Source organism: Lipophrys pholis (assembly GCF_963383615.2).
Source record: "Lipophrys pholis genome assembly, chromosome: 15".
In the NCBI taxonomy this organism is placed as follows: Eukaryota; Metazoa; Chordata; class Actinopteri; order Blenniiformes; family Blenniidae; genus Lipophrys; species Lipophrys pholis.
Window position 1 is genome coordinate 28,476,414 of NC_137642.1, and position 23,956 is coordinate 28,500,369.

At 45.2% G+C, this 23,956-nt stretch overlaps 1 protein-coding gene across 1 annotated transcript in view; it reads left to right on the forward strand.

The window, feature by feature from the left end:
* Positions 1 to 23,503, forward strand: part of kif20ba (kinesin family member 20Ba) — a 39,387-nt gene extending 15,884 nt beyond the window's left edge. Inside the window, exons 26-33 of the mRNA XM_080481548.1 lie at positions 184 to 351; positions 1,250 to 1,357; positions 2,544 to 2,615; positions 3,797 to 4,006; positions 20,993 to 21,052; positions 21,184 to 21,271; positions 21,808 to 21,965; positions 22,391 to 23,503. Coding sequence (XP_080337674.1) covers positions 184 to 351; positions 1,250 to 1,357; positions 2,544 to 2,615; positions 3,797 to 4,006; positions 20,993 to 21,052; positions 21,184 to 21,271; positions 21,808 to 21,965; positions 22,391 to 22,465 — 939 coding nt within the window. The 3' untranslated portion in view covers positions 22,466 to 23,503. The remainder of the gene's footprint in view (positions 1 to 183; positions 352 to 1,249; positions 1,358 to 2,543; positions 2,616 to 3,796; positions 4,007 to 20,992; positions 21,053 to 21,183; positions 21,272 to 21,807; positions 21,966 to 22,390) is intronic.
* Positions 23,504 to 23,956: the final 453 nt, after the last annotated feature.

The window sequence follows — 23,956 nt, forward strand, 5'->3', positions numbered from 1 at the left end:
GACACCTGTCTTCAGGGAACTCTTGCCCTTGGGTTTTAGGGTGTCCCTAAATCACAGGTTTTGCTGTAAATAAAAAACTGCAGTGGACGGTACACAGAGCCCTGTGGTGCCCCCTTCTGGACAGTCAGGTAATCAGAAGTGTCTTCGTGCTTTGGGCTGACTTTGGGTCCGTGCTGTTTCCAGGAGTCTCAGCTGGCCGAGAAGCAGCAGACAATGGACGCCTGGAAGAAGGACAGAGACACTCTGGTGGCGGCGCTGGAAGTCCAGCTGAAAAAACTGTTGTGCAGCCAAGCTGAGAAGGACAAGGCCATCCAGGAGCTGAGCCGCAGTCACCCAGAGACACCAGCAGAGGTCAGTGCAACACAGAGAGACGCAGGGAGAGAGAGAGAGAGAGAGAGACACCAGCAGAGATCAGTGCAACACAGAGAGACACAGGGAGAGAGAGAGAGAGAGAGAGACAGAGAGAGACACCAGCAGAGATCAGTGCAACACAGGAAGAGAGAGAGAGATTGACGTGTGATCCTGAGACTTCTGGGTGTCTTTGTGTGTCTTGGTTGGACAGACGCGTTGATCTGTGAGCAGTTTAAAGCCCAGGAGACGTTTTACGTGTGCTAATGTTTCAATTCAGTGGATGTTTGCAGCTCTGCAGTAATAATCCTTCTGTCATCTCAGCAGACAAAACCCTGACAATATAATCTGAAGGCCTCAGGTCATCATCTCACTCCTACGATGACCTGAGAGGAGTCTGGGTTTCTGCATGAAACTGATCATTAGGCACTGGGCCTCTGTGTGCGTTTCATTATGTTCTAATGATGTTTATTGTGTTAATGCAGCCCTCCCTGATGATACAGACACACACACACACACACACACACACACACACACACACACACACACACACACACACACACACACACACACACACACACACACACACACACACACACACACACACACACACACACGATGGTGTAAAGGAGCTGACTTTGAGAGCTGCAGTGAGTCCGTGTGTGACGGAGTCCAGATGTTTAGCCTTTTCACTTGTCGTGTAAACGGGGCTTCTTTGTAGGTGGTTGATAAATCCAGACACGACATGTTTATCATCAACAACTCCCACTTTTCTTTCAATACAGACGAAGGATGATATTTACTGAAATAGTTTATTGTTGAATGTAGGTTTCTTCTTCTAGCGTGTGTCCCCGTTGGTGGTCTTGGCTTCAGGCCGTCATCAGAACCTGGTGTGTTTCAGGCTGCTGCTGCTGATCCGAGTGCTGCAGAGCTGCAGGCGGCCCTGTCAGAGAGGGATGCAGAGATCCAGCGACTCAAGGACCAGCTGGAAGCTTCCAGAATCTCGCAGGTCAGTACAAATCATGGTTTTAGGCAGGAAACGGTTTTGGGTGTCCATCCAAAAAAAGCCCATAATTCGCTATATTTTGGCGAAAAAAGATGAATTTAAGCAAAATTAGATGGTGACAAGTAGTGATGGACATTATACACATATTGTAGAGGTGTTCAGCAGCACGTCCACTGGTTTTCTGGCCGTCTTTTCTGAAAATTGATGGCAAATGATGGCTGGACAACTCGCTGCCTAAAACTATGGCGCTAACAGACCTGAACCCTGTTCATGGTATTGTCCTGTTTCTGCAGTCTGTCTGTAGCGTGTAACTCAGTGTGCAGCAGCATTGATGGTGTGAGTATTAATACACAGTAGTTTGTTTCCCACCGGTGTCTTCAGGTAGCAGCGAGACGCCCTCGGACTTTAAAATATGATAATAAATGTAGAAATAATAGAGAGGTGGCATGGACATTCTCCCTCTGACTGAAAACACACACACACACACACACACACACACACACACACACACACACACACACACACACACACACACACACACACACACACACACACACACACACACACACACACACACACAGAGCAGAGAACAATGAGCTCTAAACATCAACACTGAGAGAACACGGACATTCTAGTGGACAGACCACCACTTGGATTGTTATTATGGTGACTGTCAAAATAAAACTACCAAGTTGGATTGTTATTATGCTGGCTGTCAAAATAAAACTACCAAGTTGGATTGTTATAATGGTGACTGTCAAAATAAAACTACCAAGTTGGATTGTTATTATGCTGGCTGTCAAAAAAAAAAAGTACCAATTCCCAGGAGAATATGGACTGGGAGTCGTCCTGATTCTCTCTACTGAGCATGTGCAGAATAACCAGTTACTACGGCCCTGGTGACCAGGAGCAGCGTCTAACCAGCGACCGAGCACAGGCATTTCATAAAAGTTTCGTTTTCAGAAAAGATGTTTTGCCTTTTCATTTGAAATCATTGCAGTGTGAATGGGGCCTAAATGACTGTAATTTCTGTGTTTTAGTGGGAGTCTGTGACAGAACCTAAGGGGGAGGGAGCAGAGAGGCCAGCCTATTGCTAATGAAGTAGCATCAGCTTCACAGCCACCAGCATGCTTCCTTTCAAATTGCTTCAACGGTGAAATCAGATCAATTGTTTTATTTCCCTTCCCAGGTGAAAAGTCCTGCCGCAGCAGAGTCCACGGCGTCTGGTAGAAGTGACGCCCGGGCATCCATCAGCAGCCAGGTGAGCTCAGCAGGACCCATGAACAGTTATCAGAGTCCTCTCTCTCTGTTTGGACCTCCAGCACAGGACCGACCTGGAAAAGATGTCGGCAGTAACTCGGATCACTTCATACCACGAGGATGTCCACGCATATACAGTTGGGACGTGATTGATGTCAATATATGTACTTCCATACACTTGCACATATGCAGACATCTTATATCTGCATGAGATAAGATATGAGTATATGTGCTTAATGATATGTCTTTATATGACATGTACATATATTTGCACTTAAGATATGCGTGTGTGTGTATAAGTTATTTGAGTGTACCAGCACTCATGTGTTGTGATGCTCAGCGCTGAGCCCCCAAACCTATTCACATTTCAACAAATTCAAATAAACACCTATAATTTCACTTCCTGCTCTTCTTCACCATGTTTCACCTTAAAATATTGGAATATATATCTTCACTAAATACATTTCCACAATTCAGAGATCTTGTGCCTCACTGTGTAGAACACGACTCTGTGGAGAGGTGCATGCTGGGAGCAGTCATCCTGCTCTCGTCTTGTCTTGTTGTTCTTATGCAGCACTGTCCAGTGGTTGTCTGGTCTGGTCTGTCCTCCCCCTGTTCTTGTCTTCTAGTCCCATCATCCTGCAGCTGTACAGCTCTTTCTGGAACTCTGCTGACCTCTAGAATAATGCAAGATCCATTTGTGAATCTTAAAGGCTCATATTCTGCAGAATTCACTTACTAAAGGACTGACGTCCCAGAAGTGAAGACAGTCTGTCCTCTCTGTCCCTGGCTGGTTTCAGGTTTTAAAAAGTGTGTTGCTCCAACCAGCCAATCAGAACTGAAACCCTATACAGTGTCATCGGGGGTTTAGCAAATCCCAATCAAGGTAGGCCCTCCCTTTGACTCCTCCCACAATTAGGCAGCTCTGCTCTGGCACATGGCACCACGAGAGGAAGTACTTCCTCCTCTTCCCAAGATGGGCATGTGTAAATAAACTTTGAATACAGGGTATTTGGAACAACTAGACCATGAGGACGAGTTGAAGAGCTGGATGATCTGACTCCTTTAAAGCTGCAACAGCCCTGACAGAGTCCGTCCTTCAGCTTTGGACTCACTGATTCAGGGCTCCTGCTGCCCGGCGTTTCCACCTGTGCTCCCTGCTAACTCCTCTTCCTCCCTCAGACCTCCTCCGGCTGCCCGACTGTCCTGGAGTCCTCGGAGATCTCCACGGAGAACGGCCGGACCAGGCGCTTCCCCCAGCCCGAGCTGGAGATCTCCTTCAGCCCGCTGCAGCCCAACCGCATGGCTCTACGGCGGCAAGGCCAGCGCGACGCCGTTACCGTCAAAATCACACGCTCCGGACGCAAGAGGAAGAGTGGCGAGATGGAGAAGGTAGGGAAGTCATTTCCTCTCCAAACAGAGCTAAATGAAAGCCGGTCATTAGTAAACAAAGGGCTGAGTAAGCTTTGAGGTAATTACACACCCTCATGTAGACACGCACCCCCCCCACCCCCGCCCCCACCCCACCCACCGAACAACCCCGCCTGTGTACGCCACGTTCCTCTGCAGCTCCTCTCCCCCGACACCTAAAAATAACTGCAGCAGCACGGGCGGAGAGCCCTTCTGTTATTTTCACTGATGATTGTGGAGAAAACGCCACTGTGAAGCTTTTTCCTCTGGCAGCGCCGGGCCGTTGTAACGCTCTCTTCAGGGAACGAAAGAGCAGCAGCTGTAAATCTGATGCTCCCGCAGCAGAAAATAGAAAAAAGATCTGTCAAAAAGTTTCCTCCAGCTCTTTTGCGACATGTTCGTTTCATCCACAGCCGGGCTCCACGCTGAGGGACGCTGTCTGTTCTGTGGTCAGATCTGAGGGGCTCTGGCTCTCTGAGCAAACATCAAAACCACAATAAGACTTATAAGGCCATTATAGCACATAACATCATTATAAGACATAATAACAACTATGAAAACACATCATAAGCCTATACAACATAATGTAATAATATGATAACAACTGTTATGAAACTATTGTAGCATAAAACATAATGAAACTCTGATAGTGACCATGATGAGACTGTTATTGTTGTGAGGGAGGCGGGATCATAAGATGGTCCACAGGTTCTGGCAGACGGCTGCAGTAATGCAGTAATGTAAGCAAAGCTGTGTTTACTGGTTGGTCCACATCCACACCCTCACCTGTGACCGAAACAATGAGATTGTGGATCACAAGCTGAAATGAGTTTTCTCAAGAAGAGGTTTGAAGTGGAGCTGTTTCTCCTCCACATTTAGGGCTTTTCCACCCAAAAGAACCAGGTACAACTTCAGGGCCGGTGCCAGGGCCAGGTCTTAATGAGCAGCTCCAAAGAAGCGGTTGTGATTCCATTGCCAGGGAGCCAGTAGAACCACGTCATCACGTCACTGGTTCCACCAACGTAGCGCCGGCAGGATCCAGGAACCAGGAGACGGACTGTCCCAGTGGTTTGGTCCGGGTCGCTCCATCTAGTCTGACCTGAACCTCATGAAGACATTCAGTCTCCTCGTGTCTCTGTGGGGTTTTTTCACGTCCGTCTTGTTTTAGTCCAGAGCCCCGGAGTGGACATAGAGGGGGAATAATAATAATAGTAATAATAATAAGAAGAAGAACCTGAATGATCTCGGGTCTTATTTTTCACCATTCCAACATTCCATAGTGACTTTCTGCTCCTTTCACTTTATTTCTGGACGTGTCTGAATCTAAAGCTTCAACATGGAGGAATGGAGGTGTAGAATGATAGAACTGCTCTACAGCCGTTTCCATGGTAACCTAGGTAACCACTCTGATTAAAGTTCTCTTTCACATGAAGCCATTAAAAGGCTCATTTTAGCTCTAAAAACTCCAACTTTCATTTCCAGTAGTTTGTAGTTTGTTTAGTAGTTCCTGAGGAACCAGAAGTCTGGCTTCATTAGAAAGAAGTTCTGTGGAGCGTCTCATAGCGGAGCGCCCCCTGCTGCCTCGTGCAGACCTCAGCCTGCGGTCAGAACACCAAACAAGACCTGGAGGTGAAGTTAGTCACAATCATGTCACCATGAAAAGCCTGAAAAGAACTGGTTCTAGGTTCTAGGTTCTAGATCCACCAGCTACTGAGTGTGACAGCAGGAGCTCTGCAGCTCAACACTTCAATTAGAACCGCGGCTCCACCATCGCCTAGAATTGATCCCCTTCCCTCGTATCATTAACTTGAGGGAACGACTGATTATCTCCTGTTATTATTATTTTTCCTCTATAACCACTCCGGCGCTCCGTGTTTGCTGCAGAGCTCAGAAAGCCGGTTCAGCAACTCTTCCTCCTCGTAGATAGCCATAACTCCAGCCATAACTCCGCCCCCAGCTGATGGCGTGTCAGATCCTGCTCTGGCCCTGGACCAGAACTAGAACCTGGTTCTTTCTGCTGGAAAAAAATCTGTCCCTGCTCTGCTCTGTTCTGAGAGAGCAGATCATCCAGAACCCCCCTGAAGGACAAACTGCCCCGATCGGCCCAAAACATTCCAGTGACGACAAACACAAAATCAAAGTGCTTTGAGATTTGAAAGAGCTTCTGGTTCATTTTTTCATCTCTTTTTGGACCCAGATTAACCGGTTTTCTTCAGACGTTACTGCTTCTTGCAGAGATTTGTCGTCACCAAGAGGAGGAAAAGTAAAAATACTTAAGTAAAGGAGCACTTGATTACTTTTTCCTGGTGACTGTGTCACCAGGAAAGTTTTTACTTTAATGCAAACTGTGAATGAAACAGAGCAAACCATAGATATATAGACACACACACACACACACACTTAAACACATTACATATTTCATATACACACATTTCACATTGCATACATTCGCACGCCACCACACATATACACACATTACATATACACATTACACACATTGCATACGCTCATCCCACAGACAAATTACGCATACACTACACATATACACTACATATAACACACATTACACGCACACTTTATACACACACACAGAGGTCATTCTTTTTACTTTCTGAAGTTTTCCACTCAAGTTTTTCTGAAACAAAATGAAATCTCATCAGTTTTCACACAAAGTCAAACTGAAACATTTTAGCTGCATTTGGTAAAAATCCCCGTCCACAAATGCGACATTACATTATAACTCAGGTTGTGACTTTCACACTTTGATTTATCGATTAAAGAAAGAGGGGAAAAAAAGAAACACACATTAAAGAGCGGCTGAAGTCTCCCGGGTGTCGGGGCAACAAAACACCTCCTGCAGCTGAACCGTGTTTCAAGTTCAGCCCTGACAGAGGAACTTTAACAGCTCCCAGAGCCAAAAAGAAGCAGAAAGTGGTCTGAAGATAAATCCAGAGGACGATTCCTCCTTACAGTGGGAGGTGATTGTATTTCAGTGAGTTGCCATGATTCCCATTACTCCTTCAGCAGATCAGAATTCCTGATGGTCTGGATTAAACTTTGTGGCTCTCACAACGACCACAGGAAGTTCTGCATAGAACTTGCCTTTTCACTTGAAAACATTGTCTTTAGTTCTGTTACTGATATTTTTACTCCTTCAAAGTAAACCTGTTGGCTTGAAAATGACTGGCTCAGAAGCAACACACTTCGATTTTAAATACGTAAACAGCTCAAAATGTATTAAAAGTCACCAGAATTTTTCATCACTCATCATTTTGAGAGAAAGAATGTGTTTTGTTTTTACTTATAGTGTATGTGTAGATATCTCCATGTAGGTGTTTGCCAGGTCACCTTTACATTTACCTCCACCAGTCATAGAAACATTTACAACCAAAAGAGCTGAACAATCAATTAATTAGCTATTTTTCTCACTATGTAACCATCGTAGTCAATCCAGACCAACAGTGTCAAAGATCAGGCTCGTGGGCCAAAACCGGCCCACAACACTCTCCTATCGGGCCAAACCTCCAAGAGAATAGTAAAACATGTGTCCAAACCTGAAGAGATTTGTTTATAAAAGTCCCAACAGGAGAAGCAAGCTGAGATATCAGTGATGCTCTTATGAAAGTAGCCCCCTGGTCGCTATCCAACAAGCCTCAAAGCTATGCTGTCAGGGGGAGGGTGTAAAAACTCCCACAATGCAACAGTGACAAGAAAAGTTTTCAAGACATTTCTTTTTATTTTGCAGCAGAAGGTTTTATTAAAATGACTTTTGCGTTGAGATTTGAGTCATTTTTTGTGTGTAAATGATTTTTTGGGGGGAAATTATAGACTTTCTTCATTCTGAGCGACAACAAAGAGAAACTTTTAAGTTTAAAATGAAGGGTTATTACGGCACCATTTTACTGGTCCTGTCCACTCGAGATGAAACTGGGCTGAACTACTGTAAGATGTGTTTGTACTTTATAACTTATGAGTGTCAGACAAACGTCACAGTATTTCTGTTTAGCATCCTTGAGATTGACACTATGATAAAACTGACCACAAAGAAGTAATATTCTATTGTGATATTATCGTAATATGAGAATATACCCTGTTTTGTAAGAAGCCTGAAATCCAGCAAACCGGAGAGTTTTGGGCATTTCAACGACCAAACATCACACGGCAATGTGACGCCTGTGTCTGTCAGCGGGGCTGTAATTATTACCATCTTTATGGAGATTTCTCACACTGCACAGAAACGGAGCGTCACTGAATAAAAGATGAAGCCGGGTTTCGAGATGACACCGGGAAGAAAAAGCTGTTCATGCAGCCAATGAGTCAACGCCGAGCCTCCGCAGCTAGAAACAAGCGGATAAGGAATATTTGTTTGGTGAGGAGTTGGAGGGTTTGTGTTTGGAGTCATTGGTAGAAACAGGCGCTTGCATTGTGACGCAAACGGTCCTTTGTGGAGAAGCGGTGCACAGTTTGAGGTGACCTCCCCTGGCAGACTCGATGGGGCTGTACTGATTGCCCCGTTACCCCTGCGGAGGGGTCCAATCATGTTGTGAAGTGCATGGGAGTGTCTCCAGTCTGGCTCTTCAAAAGTTCCACCCAAAACTTCTCAGATAGAGAAACGACCCCGAAGGAGCTGCAGCTGTGGATGAGTCAGTGTGCTGAGCAACCGCCACCATACAACTCCTGAGAGGTACAGCCGGGCCAAATCTCCTCCATTACAAAGATGGTTTGATTCTGGTTTGACCCTCTGTGGGTCGTCTGTTTGACACCCGTCTTCTAATAAATTTCTTAAAACATGTAAAATGTTTAACCTGGTAAAAAAAAAAAGAAAAAACATGTTTGTCTTTCCATCAATATGAGGGGTCATATTGTACAACTTTTCAACTCTTCCTCTTGGTCTGGTTGGTCCAGAAACCTTGTATTTAAACTTGATTTTCCTCATTTGAATATTGGATCATAGGAGCTGCATTCAGAATCTGCTGTGTCTGTGTGAGCTGGACTGGCTCCGCCCACACATGCCCATCTTGGGAAGAGGAGGAAGTACTTCCTCTCGTGGTGCCATGTGCCAGAGCAGAGCTGCCTAATTGTGGGAGGAGTCAAAGGGAGGGCCTACCTTGATTGGGATTGGCTAAACCCCCGATGACACTATATAGGGTTTGATTTCTGATTGGCTGCTTGGAGCAACACACTTTTTAAAACCTGGAACAAGCCAGGGACAGAGAGGACAGACTGTCTTCACTTCTGGGACGTCAGTCCAGGTATGGGGACGGTTAGTACTGCTGGAGAACCTTTAGGAAGGGAATTCTGCAGAATAAGACCCTTTCAAATGTGTAAATACTAAGAACTGAGTGAAAAAGACGAAACCTCGTCTATGTAACGAGGCACTGTGACTCAGGCCGCCTCTCCTCCTCGGACACCAGCAGCGGGACTATTTATCCAGGCGGCGGGAGAAAGTAATCCCACTAATGACAACCGTTCTGCTGACGGGGCCACGCTTGGCTTGGAGAGCCAAAAACGAAGGAGGGGCGGTGGATGTAATGAAAAGCCCTCGGAAAGAGACGTACCCGGTTCTTCAGCAGATGCAAACTGACGTGCTGTTGCATAATTTCGTTACTCCAGCAGATGAACACAAGCACTTTTCCCCTCTTTCTACAAGAAGGCTTAAATAAAACACCGTGATTCACAGTTGGGATGTGATCTGTTCCGTTCTGGCTCAAAGGAGCCTCTCTGCAACATGGAATCTCTCAGGTTTTACAAAGCGGGGCCTTTGTGGGGGCACCAGAGATCACAGAGGGGCGTGTGAAGAAGCCTATTATAATATGTCTCCACGTATGCAGACGACGGTGCCGTAAAGGTAGGCTCGTCTTCTTTGTCGATACGATGAAGAGGGCCGCTCGTCACCTCTACGCTCTCGTGGGCTTTTCCACCAAAAAGAACGACTGGATGTTGTTGGTTTTTTTTAAAATGCACAATTTACTTCTGCAGTCATGTTTCTTCTCTTGAATTAATTTTCTCCTCGCGCTCCTCCTCTGACCAAAATGTCCTCCTAAGCCGAGGCAGTGACCCAGTTTCATCTTAAAGAGCAGCAGAGTCGATCTCCTGTCAGTGTCGCAGGAAATATGAGGCAGTGCGAAGTGTGAAAAGCTCACGATAACATGTGAGTGACCCTGTCAGAGGGAGAGGGTGAGGGAGAGGGAACAAACTATAGTGGGGGGGGGGGGGGTCCGGGAAGACAGACCCAGAGAGACGAAAACTGAAGCAGAGGAAGATGAAAGCAGAACACAAACAAGAATCTGGGTAGAAATGGAGGAGGAGGAGGAGGAGGAGGAGCAGGAGGAGGTGAGGGGAAGTCAGGAGGCTGAGATAAAAGGGGAGGATTTTTGGTGAGGCTGCTGTGAACAAAGAGACGGAGGAGGTGGAGGAAGCAGCAGCAGCAGCTGCTTCCTCCACCTCCTCATCGATTAACTCACACGCCTGCTGGAATGAAGACAAACACTCTTACTGCACACACACACACACACACACACACACACACACACTGTCCTGGAGCAGTAACGTTAGCATACATGAGATGCAGTAATTAACGAGAACAAAAAGTTTGAGACATCTATTTGGGCGGAGGCCAGAAGTAAAATGCCATTTCAGCAAGTTCGGACCGTCAAATATGAAAGATGAGCTCCGTGTTGAGATGTCGCTCAGCTCGGAAACACTCCGCTCCACACTAAACAGCCTTCAGTCTCCTCCTTCAGTCACACAGTGAAGACGTGTGTGGAGCATCGCCGGCAGCAAACCCACTGTTAAGAAGAACAAGTAGGACGTATACGGTAAATTAACTTTCCCTTTGTTAGCACCGACAGCTAATCAGGATATGCCCGGTTTGCAGAACTACTTCCGTGTCAACAAAGTCGCATGTAATTATTTTCCAGAATGTTTGAACCTGCACTCACACGCTCCCTATAGACGATCACCCCGAGGCTTGCACTTGCACACTGCGCATCTATTGGGAACTTTATGGTAATTAGTAGCAGCTGGAAGGAAACCGTCGTATACTGAAGCTCCGTTCAAACAACAACGTTTTCAAGTGAAAAACGGGAAACGTATGTGTGTCCGTTTACACGACGGCGGTGCTTGTAGCCATGGAAAACTTTTTTAAACCGCTCAGGCTTCGTCGCTGAGCAGACAGATGAAAAACGAGACTGTCTGGAAACGCTCAGGCTCCAGGAAGATTGTATCCCAAGTAGAAACGCTGCCACTTGTGCAGAACAAGGAGTTACAGAGGCTGTGGTGTGCAGGACATGTTCACTAGACAAGGACAATAAGAACAATGTCTGCTTCAGAGTGGCATGAAGACTCCTATTCCATATTATCTTGGGACTTTTTGTAATGAAACCAACAGCACCAACTCATGGCAGGGCATACCGTTGTTTTATCAACATTTAGATTAAACGTTAAGCCACACACACACTACTGTAATCCAGCCCGTCCAGTTCAATCACTGCTCTCCCACCACGGTGTCGGCAGCGATCACAACACAAACCCGCAGGAGAAAGTAATGCGTGGAAATAAAGGTAAAATATACTCTGAAAACATGCAGGCGAGACAACAAAACCACTGTGGTGGATTAGGATTCAGCCAAACTGACATCACTGGTCCCGCTGCAGCTTTTCAGACCGTCAGACACTCGACATGTACCAGAAGCAGACGGGCTAACCAGGTTTTACTGGGAGAAAAAAGAAACAACAAAAAACTTGACATTTATTCAAAATCCCAGGATCCTTTTTAAAGCCTCATTAAAAGATATTTGTGAGATTAGCAGATAATTAATAGACTCCGGAATGAGAAAAGGTCACTGTCACTGTGATTAGTAAATGTTTCTGCCGACTCTGCACAAAATACACCAATCAGATGCAGGCTGGTGATCACAGGATTGCTCACATCCACTGCAGAGACTCTGCAGACCCTCAAAGCAATCATCCCTTCACCGTGACCGCATTTAACCCCCTTGACACGCCCGGGAGGCAGAACAACAATAATAAACTGAATAATTAGTGACAAAATGAGAAGGTCCTGCGTCTGACACGGGGACGTTTGGAACAAATAGCTTCAAATGTTGTTTCTGAAGGCCTTTTGGTTGAATTAAGGAGGTTTAAATTGGAGAGCAGTCTGAGGCCAGTGTACATCCTGGTTCCCTCTGCTCTGCTCCTGCCGTCTGTAGAGCAGCCGGGTTCCTTCTGACTGTAAATTACAACTAAAACTCTTTAAGACTCCTTTTATCTACACCATCAACACGAACAAAATCTACATTTCTGCCATCAGCTCATAACAAGCGTGTCAGAATGACTTTATTAATCCCTGGGGAAACTCTTGAGCAAGGCAGCAGCAACACAATGTTTCCAGCTCTAACGCAGCTCCAACCATTGGGACTATTTTCAGGGAGTTTAGGGTGGAGTAGGACGCAGCTTCACGGAGGTGTGAATCGCCTGCTGACAGCCTGGAGGAGCTGCTGCTCATTGTTCTGATGTCAGAGCTGTTCTCCTCCCAGAGCTGGAGTTTGAAAACGCTGAGGTCTGGCTGCAGAGCGCCGCCCTGCTGGACTACGGCTTTGTTAACATCCACTTTGCTGTGTTGCTGTGTTGCTTTGCTAACATCCACGTTGCTGTGTTGCTTTGTTAACATCCACGTTGCTGTGTTGCTTTGTTAACATCCACGTTGCTGTGTTGCTTTGCTAACATCCAAGTTGCTGCGTTGCTTTGCTAACATCCAAGTTGCTGCGTTGCTTTGCTAACATTGCACGTTGCTGTGTTGCTTTGCTGACATCCACGTTGCTGCGTTGCTTTGTGGTGTTTTGAGTGTAAAATGCGTCCAAACAGCAACATGTTGCCATGAAAAGTTGGATAGCACAGTGCTACTTCCCTATCCTGCTCGCTGGCTGCAAACTGTGGAATGGATTTCCTGACTCATTCCTCCTGGTCTCATTGAGACCCGCCTCCCTTCAGGAAATCCAGTCCACAGTTTGCAGCCAGCGAGCAGAGCAGCAGCAGGGAAACACTGGGGATCATTTCAGCACCATGAAGCAGACCAGGATCATGGATCAGACCAGGATCATGGATCAGACCAGGATCATGGATCAGGAACCTCTGATCAGTGAATTACGTTGATACCAGAACCCGATACAGATACTGGATCGGATCGGCTCTGTCCCTAGTTAAAACATCAGAGTTTTGTAAAACATAAACTGAGTGTGTTGTGTGATTACAACGCTTCATTAGTGCCTCTTTTAGTTTTTCCAAAAATCCATTTTAACACAAACTTAAACATGTGAAAGTTGTGATCAATGAGCCGAAACCCGAACGTCAAAGTTGAATGTAAATGAAAAAAACTTTCCAATGTCAGACCTGTTAACCACCTGACAGCCCGCCAGGACGAAACCATTCAGTAAAACGCCTTCAGCTTCCTGGAAACTCATTTCTCTGTCCACTGAACAAGAGTTTTAATTATGTCTGGGCAGCTACTGTAAAAAAAAAGGAAAACACAGAAAAGTTGTAATGCGTACTTCCACTTTTAATGACAACTTGACAACCACTGAGGATCCGACTCTTTTTAGCTGGTACGCTTCCCACTGTGCTGGTTTCAAACCTCCCTGGACTGGATGCTGCATTCTGACTGCTCTGTAGCTCCCTCTAGAGGCCTGAGGCTACATGATAATTAAGAGTTTGTTTACATCAAGAAATCACTAATTAAACACATTTTAGATTCGTTTAGGCCAGACTGGTAAAATAGTCCCTTTAAATTTAAACGTTAAAGATTTTCTTTGTTGTGGTGTTGTTGAGCATACGTGATGAAAATGACAATATTTTCTCAAAAACCAAAGAACTACTATGAAAAATGACTACAATCTCAGTATAAAGCCAATTGTAATGATACTTTCTGGGGCAAAATACAGTGAAATATTCCAGAAACTTCTCCTATAGCTGTTGCATTCTGGGTGTTTTTACAAAGTCCCCCTGACAGCGCGGCTTTGAGTCTAGTTTGATAGCAACCAGGAAGCATCCAGAGATCTGTCAAAAAAAGAATCTGTGTTTTTGTTTCTTTTACCATTTTCTCTGTGAGTTGACGGACTGGAGCCTCTTCCGGGCCGGTTTTGGCCCACAGGCCTTACGTTTGACACCCTCGTTTAAGAAGACATTGACTTGTTCATCTGACAAATCGGCCACAGGTTCACCTCATCATTGCGGTTTAGAGTCGGTGTTTGAGATGGGCCGGGGACCCCGCTGCCCCTCGGTCCCACCCACAGCACTCGCTGGAGGCTGGCAGAGGTCAGACGGACCCTCTGAGCTCCACACTGCTTCCAACCAGCGATATAAATGTTCTTGGGTCATTCGACTGAAAACAAACCATTCATCTGGCTCAGTTTTGCTCTTTAGCGCCTCAGTGCAGGTGAGATGGAGAGAAAAGGCAACGGAGGAGAAAATAAGGCGTGAAATGAAGTTTTGTTGTGAAGCTGAAATGGACTTGTGTCTGTAGTTTGTGGCGTTTAGTTCTGACTGAGTGATTCCTGGCTGAGAGACTGAGGGAGCAACACAGCCTGAAAATACCAACCAAACACTCTCTTAAAGTTCAGGTGTCCATGTAGCCCCCAAACCGGAGTGAGTGTGACACCCATGAAAGGTCACCAATCGGTATGATTGGTTAGTGACGCGTATAATAAATCAAGAATGTCTTAAAGGCTCTTATTGAGCGATCGTCATTCATCCATTCATTTACTAAGAGACCATATCTTTGCACACTCCTCTTTGTCCAGGTAGAAGTCGTTTCATGTAATGAAATTATGTCGACTGGATCGAAGACGATTCTGTCTTTATCCACGTAGGTTGATCAGTTCCTGCTGTTACTTTGCCTCGGCTGGCTAAAGGCTGGACGTTGTGCGTCAAGGTCCAAACGACACCAAACCCGTTTGCAGTGTTGATTTTCTTGTCATCATGAGTGATTTTGTCACAAAACTCGGCAGCGCCACTGTGAATTTGAGTTTGGGGTGAAGCCAGCAGACCAGCAGCGCGCTAAGAAGCTAGCTTCCTAAACGGTGTCGTCCAGATTATCGAAGGTGGGCAAAGCGTTGTGGGCGGCACCAAAACCTGACATTTCCTCTCCACCGCTGGGCGCTGTGTGCTGTTCACTCTTGAATTTAACAACTTCCCCAATAAAGTGCACATTTACTACATCATTATCTGGAGTTTAACATGACTAATGAGGTAGTGGATGGCCAATCACGGCCTTCGTGTCCTTGCAAATGGTGAATCTCAGGTATTTAAAGTCTCTGGGTGGCTCATCCAGACACGGGTGAATGGGCCACCGGGTTCGGGTGTGGGTTTGATTCCCTCAGGGAGTGAAATCTCCCACAAACTCTGAAACGGAGCTAACAAGATCTCCGGTCCCCTTCAAAAGCAGGTCTCGGTTCCTTTATAAACGATCTTTCCAGAGGACGTGACCTAGAGCGCAATGCATTCTGGGTAGTAAACACACCAAGCTAACTGCACCAATCAGAAGAATTAGACACAGAAAGACAGATTAGAGAGGAGGAAGCAGTGAGGAAGACTATGTTCATTAGACAGGCTGACTCCCTTCATGTTTTTAAATCACATCTTAAAACACGCATGTTCTCTTTGGCTTTTAACCAGTGTTGAAGTTGACTTTTACTGCTCAAAGTGTATTCTGTGCTGCCACTGTATTGTTGTATTTATAATTGTATTTTTATATTGGTGTACAGCACTTTGGTCAACTGAGTTGTTTTTAATAGTGCTTTATAAATACATTGGATTGGATTGGATTGGACTATAGTCTGAATTGTTTGTGGCTACCCATTAGCCATGAGCTAACTAGCCTAGCCACCACAGGCTAAAGGGGCGGAACTTCCTCTTTTGGTCCGGACCAATCAATGGCTCATTGATTAGTGTTTCTTCTTCACTTCCTCTCTGGTCAGTGTTTGTTTCGGGCGACAGCGCCCCCTAACCAGCAGCTGGTGTAACTGCGGGACGTTTTCCAGATGGATTGATCCGGACTCTAAAGTCAATGTGACGCCACCTGAGCCATATGAAGGGGTGAAAAGTGGCTTTCTGTGATGCTCTGCTTCGGTTGTACCCGTGTGAAAGCTCCCCTGCAGCTCTGAACGTTGACAACAAGGATCTCTGTTCACTCCCAGGTGACCTCTGGTGCAGTTTGTCTGATCAATGATCCAGATCGTCTTCTTCCTTTGTCTTTATTTGGATCTTGTCTCAGCGGTTTAGTCTGATTACAAAAGTGGAAAAGTGTATTTTCCCCGGTCCTTCTTTGGAAGCAGCCTAGTTTAGGACGTGCTCGCCGCTCGGCAGCAGTCTGGTCGTTATGTTTTCCTCTGCTGTTTGCCTCCTCAGTGGTCCTGCTGTGTTGTGAGGTAAAGGGGGGTCAGGTGTGGCGTATCGGAGCAGATCTTTAAAAGAAACACACAAGTCATTCTGCTTCTGCACTCGCCTCATGTACTTTATACATCATATATATATCTGGTATAAAAGCCTCACTGCCGCGCTTCACACTGCAAATTTTCATGTTGAAGAAATATGAGGAGTGTACCTCGGGTGGAACCGTGTCGGAGCTCTAGAAGAAAACGGATTTTAATGGTCTCAAAGCACAAACATGAACATTTTTATCAGCGAACACTGACTTTGTCATCGGAGCCTTTTACATCCGTGGTCCCAAACCTTTCTGCGCCATCAAGCTGTTGTTCTTTTCTTATCTTCAGTAACCTTCTTCTTGTTGGCGCTCTGCAGTGTTTCTGGTGCCTCACCGGCTCGCGCTCCTCTTTTTCAAAGACGCTCCGCTGTCACTTGTTTCTGGGGACATGTTTGCAGGGTGAGCTTGTGAGTTGAAGTTTCCTTCTCATTTAACCCGTCCTGTTCACGACACACATCCCGACTCCACTCCTCCAACTCGTCCTCCATTTACTGCATGAATAGGAACAATACAGTCGAGTCACAGGTCAGCAAAAAGAGTCCGTTTCTGTAATGAAACTAATATGATAGAAAACCATTTTACAAAAGTTTATTCTTTCAATGTTGACGACGTTTGACTTCCACGATGAGAACATTTATCTATCAGGTAACTTTATGTCAGTCAAACAGTAACAAAGGGCGTTTTTCCGTGGTACCGTAGCAGCTTTCTCTTGTCACACGCTGACATCTAGTGGTCCCAGGTGGTATGAACTGATGTACTTTGATATTAGTTGTAATCCTGGTTGGATTGTTATTCCAGTGACTGTCAACCATAAAACTGCCTCCATCATGACACGAAGGCAAAAATAGTTCTGATCCATCTATTCATGCATGTGAAAACCAGCTATTTACTACGCCGTGGTACTCATGAGTCGCAGTGTTTCTGCCGTCTAGGTGGTGATGGAGACCAAGTGTGTTTAGAAAATGTCGTTTCCCTCATTTCCAGTCGGCGCATTCTCAATAAGTTTCATTTTCAGAGGCTCTGACCGCCGTGGTCTTATAAATGAACCCGATAAACCCAACGGATGTCCTGCTTTTTCACTTGAATTTGTTCATAGGGCCTATTCCGTATTCCAACTTTTCCTCTTTAAGTTCAGTACTGGCGGTGGAACGAAGTAGAAATATTACTAAACCGGAGCTCAAAGTACAAGTAGAAACTGTCACCAGCTTGTTTATAACCCCAAAATGTCTTTTGTTCTTTTAAAGTCTCACATTTTCAGGAGGAGTAAACGACGAACAAAACTCGAGGTACCTCTTCAATTTTACAATCTTCACATTTCCGTTCATTCACAGTCCTCATCCCGTCCATCATCTTCATCGTTCACCTCATGTACTGTAGTTCCACATCGGTCTAATCCCACCCTGCTCCTCACCACGTCGTCATGTGGGACCGTTTGTTTTGGACCGTTTCTGGCCTGAAACACGACTACGTTTTCCATGTTTTTATGCCCAATTCTTATAAAAACGGGTTGAAAGGGTGGATGTGAAAGCTCATTTATGATCTCAATACAGAAAGGGTCCACCAGGGGGCGCAGCTTTGAATCACAATGTGAAGAGATGAGAAGAAGAAAGTGGATTACTAATATGGAGACAGGAAGTAGTTCTTTTTTTCAACATTGAGATGAGGACGTGGAACACGTCAACGTGTCTCATTGAACTCTTCCACCTTTTATTATTCTCATCTAATCTCAACACTGCCCCCTATGCCTACCGGTGGTACTGCAACGTTTGCTGTATTTCTGTTTCCTGGAAACTTACAGATGCTGACCAAAGTAGGACAAATAAAGGACAAATATCCCAAACATGTAGAACTGCTTGAAAGCAGCTAATATACATTTGACAAAACTACAAAGATTGCCTCAAGGGAATGGAAAGTAATAGCTGCTGTGCCAAATAGTCCTTCTGAATTTGTTTTATTTTATAATTTCTTTATTTAACCTTTATTTGAGATATAAAAAAAAATTATTTTCAAGAGTGCAGCAGTACCGCAAACTTCCAGACAAAAGGCGTACACATAAAACATAAGAAAATGCCAATACATTAAAAAAACACCAAGACAAGGAAATACATCTTTAGACATACAAATGTGATATCAGAAAACCCAAACTGCATTGATTACAAATGTCCAGTATTCAAAACATCAGCAGACAGATGTGTTTGTCTCCAGCCCTCATAAATTCCGTCTCAGATAGTTTAGTATGTTTCTTGAAATAAAACGGAGCCGTTTGTCGTTTTAAGGGTTAAAGATGTTTTACAGACGGATTCTACGATTCAGAAAGTCTCGTAAATATTTGTCTTGGTCGTAAAGGTTGCAGACCTGCTCTATGAAATCACCTGATCCTCTAGAAAATGCGGGTCACGTCCGGGTGTTGGTCCGTCCACATTAAAGGTCACAGAGAGCGGCGTTACAGTCGCTCCAGGAAACCTCTGGATGAAGGGAACGTCTCCCGCAGAGCGCCAAGACGAGCATTGGACTGTTTCAGGTCCATCACGCTGTGGCAGTGATATTGAGGAGCTACTGGAAGGTTGTTGGCCCGGAGCCCAAAGCTCCTCTACATTATCAGAGTGTCTCACGAGCGCCGTCTGCTGGCTGTCGGGAGAGGCGCTGGGCGGGGCTGTTGTTGGCCTCGGGCTTCCTGTGTGGCTGGAGGCCAACGCTCCGTCCTGGAGGAGCACAGGCTGCCTCACATGGCGTCATGGCTGCCTGCACCCGCCCACAGCTCTGCCTTAGTGCCAGAAAGCAGAGGGGCGACTCATCCAGGACCATGTTAACAGCTGCTCTGCTTGCTGGAGCGCTCAGTTCACTTCTTCTTATTTAAATGTTGCCGACGTCAGTGTGGAGCCTGAAGACGTCTCACACATCACATGACGCGTCTCCGGCAGTCATCACCCGCAGAAACAAACATGTCCCACAACGCTGATGTGGGAAGACGTCCACATGTCCACGTTCCATTGAGACGGGAGTCCACTGTTCAGGACGAGAGGTTTGGTTCACAGCAGAGGTGGTGGAGTTGATCGCTGGTGTGTAGAAATCATTTTAAACTCTAAATTAAAATGTTTCAACTGAAAAGTCATCATTTCTGCATTTACATGGACACATTTAGAAGAAGTCGCCCTCTTTCCATAGAAATGGCAGAACCATTGAAAACGGTGTAGTTTTCATGTTTGGCCACTAGTTGATGCTGTAGATTGTTTTAGTGCTGAAAGCACGCACTCCGTCTCGTTTGCTTTGTCCACACACTCCTAATCACGGCTTATCGTTGCCCGTTATCACGACTCGTTATGTCTCCTCACCTCTTCAGAAAGCCACACCTCCTCCTCTTCCTCTTCCTCCTCCTCCTCCTCTTCCTCCATCCTCCTCTTCCTCCACCCTCAGATCATTTGAGAGAAGTGACTCACTGATGACTCCGCATGTTCTCGTCTCCTGAGGCGATTGGTTCTTCAGCATCTTCCTCCTCTAACATCAGATTATAGAGCATCTTCCTCCTCTAACGTCTGATTATAGAGCATCTTCCCCCTCTAACATCCAGATTATAGAGCATCTTCCTCCTCTAACATCAGATTATAGAGCATCGTCCCCCTCTAACATCCAGATTATAGAGCATCTTCCTCCTCTAACATCAGATTGTAGAGCATCTTCCTCCTCTAACATCCAGATTATAGAGCATCTTCCTCCTCTAACACCCAGATTATAGAGCATCTTCCTCACATTAGTCTAACGAGTGAGAACAGGGTTATTTTCTTTAACACTTAAATCTTCATGTCGTACATTTACCCTTCTATCAACATGTTTAATTCATATCAGAAAAGTTTCTGCTCTGGAGATTCAAAGTGACGAGATTTAAAAAGAATGCAGAGTTTCATTAATCACAGTTAATTCACAACACATCATGTGATTAATAAAAAAGGTGGCGAGTTGCTACAGTAGAATAAAGCTAATTCTGTCTCTGCGGTGTGGGATTAGCTCCAGTGTGAAGCAACCTTTAAAAACACATCCTGTCACTATGGACGTGATTTAAAACCTCCCTGTGCCTCTGCACCCTGAGAGCTTTTCACTCTGATTCCTCAACATGGAGAATCATTTCAGAGAGAAACACCAGAGTGTCAGGTGGAGAACAGCTTCTTTAATTACAGCTGTCAGAGCGTCAAGCACTCGTCCTCCATTGTGTCAGGCAAGGCACACACACACACACACACACACACACACACACACACACACACACACACACACACACACACACACACACACACACACACACAGCCTGTTTTCCTCCTCCTGCATGATGAAATCTTTTCCTTTAAAGTTCTGCTGCAGACCACTCTGCGTGATGAAGAGCTGCCCATCATCATCCTCTGGAGTTCATTCATGCTTCCCTCCTGAACGTCTTAAACACTCTGAGTTACTTTTGAATTATTCATATAGAAAAAACTAGATCTTCCTCTGTGTTCACAGGACGACATGGAGGCTGAAAACCGAAAGAACAAAAGCAAACTGAACACACACCAGGAGGAGGTGAGACACACACACACACACACACACACACACACACACACACACACACACACACACACACACACACACACACACACACACACACACACACACACACACACACACACTAAGTGAACCCCTCTGTCCCTCAGTTCGAGGCCCACAGCACCAAGAAAGAAGGGACACTGCAGAAGATCGGAGATTTCCTGCAGAGCTCCCCGACGCTGCTCGGCTCCAAAGGTCAGTGTTTGATTCCCCCAGCGGGGGAGGGGCGTCCCAGGGTCATCTCGCTCTGCACAGACCCGAGGGATCATCTCAGCCGGTCACATCATCGGCATAGAAACGTTCTGTCCTGCGTTGTGGACTCGTCTCATCTCGGTTCACTTCACCCCAGTTGAACCATTAAAGGTGTGCGGTTCCTCATCCTGCTCACTGAACCGATCAGGGTTTTGTCCAGTGAACCCACATCGCGGCCCGGTTCCCCACCATCCAACACTGTTGTTCAGCACGGTGGATTAATCTGACCAGACCATTAATCCTGGATATGCTCACTTCCTCGCTCAGAGTCTTTAAAACCTCCTGAACTAAAGTGTGAAAGGTCACAGGGGGTTCCTCCTCGTACTCGTACACTTAATCCTTCATTTCAATGGTTCAACGTTGTTCTAGTTTAATTATTGATCATATTGGTAGTATTAGTAGTATCTTGTATTTTCACATTTGTACATTCTGATCTCTGGTGACAAACATCTTAATCTTCATCTCGTTTGTGTCTTCAGCCAAGAAGATGATGAGTCTGGTGAGCGGCCGCGGCGATGCAGACGCTGCAGCCTCTTCCTCCTCCTCCTCTTCCTCCCGCAGCCTCAGAGTCAAGAAGAGCAAAAGGAAGCTCTACAATCCTGAGATCTCCTCCCCCATGGAGATTCCCCCCCACCCTGTGAGTCCGTCCTCCTGCTCGCCACCAATCCTGAGGATTATAGAGCATCGTCCTCCTCTAACGTCCAGATTATAGGGTGTCTTCCCCCTCTAACAACAGATTATAGAGCATCTTGTTCCTCTAACATACAGATTATAGAGCATCGTCCTCCTCTAACGTCCAGATTATAGGGCGTCTTCCCTCTCTAACAACAGATTATAGAGCATCTTGTTCCTCTAACATCAGATTATAGAGCATCTTCCTCTCAGTAGCTCATGAGTGAAGGTTAGCATTAGCATTATTACTACCATATTACAGCTATGTGACCATTTTTAACAGGAACGTTTGTAACTAAATACTTTTTTCGATCACTACCTTTAAGTAACTTGTCATCAGAATTTCTCTGCGCTCTGATTGGCTGCTGAAGGCTGTTCCTCTTGTTTCAGATGGTCAGCAGGGAGCCGAAGGAGAGCGACCATCAGGTCATGAAGAGACGCCTCCGCTGCCGAACGGCCAAATGAACGTTAGTCCTCTCCTCACTGTCTGAGAGCAAACTGCTCGTTAACACGTTCTGACTGCTCACCGACGCTCTGTTCCTCCACAGAGCCGACTCTAAATGCTAAGCTAATCCGATGTCGCCAGTCAGAATTAAAATACATTTTAAAAAATCTAGTTTTATTCCGTTCAAAACGTAGTGTGTGTGTACCACTTTAAATCATTGAAATGTCTTAAAATAATCATCTAAATGTGACGTTAACTTGTAATTCCCCTTTGTACCAGCAGATGTAGACTCCAGCCACTGTAATCTCTGCCTTTAATATTCACAGATTATCCAGATCAAAGTTCCACAGCACAGTAGTGATCCCCATTTTTATATATTCTGCTGGTATTTTGTTGTTGTTTCATAGTATTTGTTTTTTCTGTGTTTTTCCGTCTCAATCCAATCTCGCAAGTTTTTCTAAAATCCTCCTGCACTTTAATCCAGACGCCATGTGACCTCGTTACCTCCGTGCTAGCAGCGTGCTAACAGCGTGCTAACAGCGTGCTAACAGCGTGCTAGCAGCGTGCTAACAGCGTGCTAACAGTCACGTCACATCTGGCAGTACACGATGTTTGTTTTGTTCTTAATTCAATAAAACTCTTTTTCTGCCTTTTTTAATGTATTTTGTTTTCTTTAAACTTCTACAGCTGAAATATGTTTTGTCTCGAGTTTTAGCTTTACTTTGTGTACTTTTTTGTTTACTTTTTTTTGTTGTCACTGCTCCTCACCTGAAAACAGATTTCCAGTTGTTGATTTTTATTTCAGTTCAGGAACAATACATTGGATTTTCTGAAAAATGTCCAAGAAATTCTACAATTAGGAATTTAAATTGTGCAAATTTTATCATTTAAACTTTCTTTCTACTGACGTAACGTCGTCTGCGTAGTATGAAGAGTAAAGAGTCGCCAATCGGGAAAAACTACAGGAACTTAGAGGAATATTTGTCTGTAATTTGTCACCATTCTGGATGATTATTATTATTCAGCCTTTGAACAAACCAAATTAAAAGCTTTGTCACATTTATACATCATTTATTTCCAGTGGAAACACAAAAATACACAAATGTATAAATACTCACATACACACTAAACACACACTCATGGCACAACCTCATAAAAAACAAGAATAGAAAGAGACACTATGATGAACAGAAATACACTGATGTATTCACTCAGCAAAACAACCACATGTCAACAACGTGACACTACAAAGGGCAAACGCACACAAACAACACACACACACACACAGACAGAACACACACACAGACAGAACACACACACAGACAGAACACACACACAGACAGAACACACACACAAACAACACAGACAGACAGACAGACAGAACACACACAGACAGAACACACACACAGACAGACAGAACACACACACACACAGACAGAACACACACACAGACAGAACACACACACACACAGACAGAACACACACACAGACAGACAGAACACACACAGACA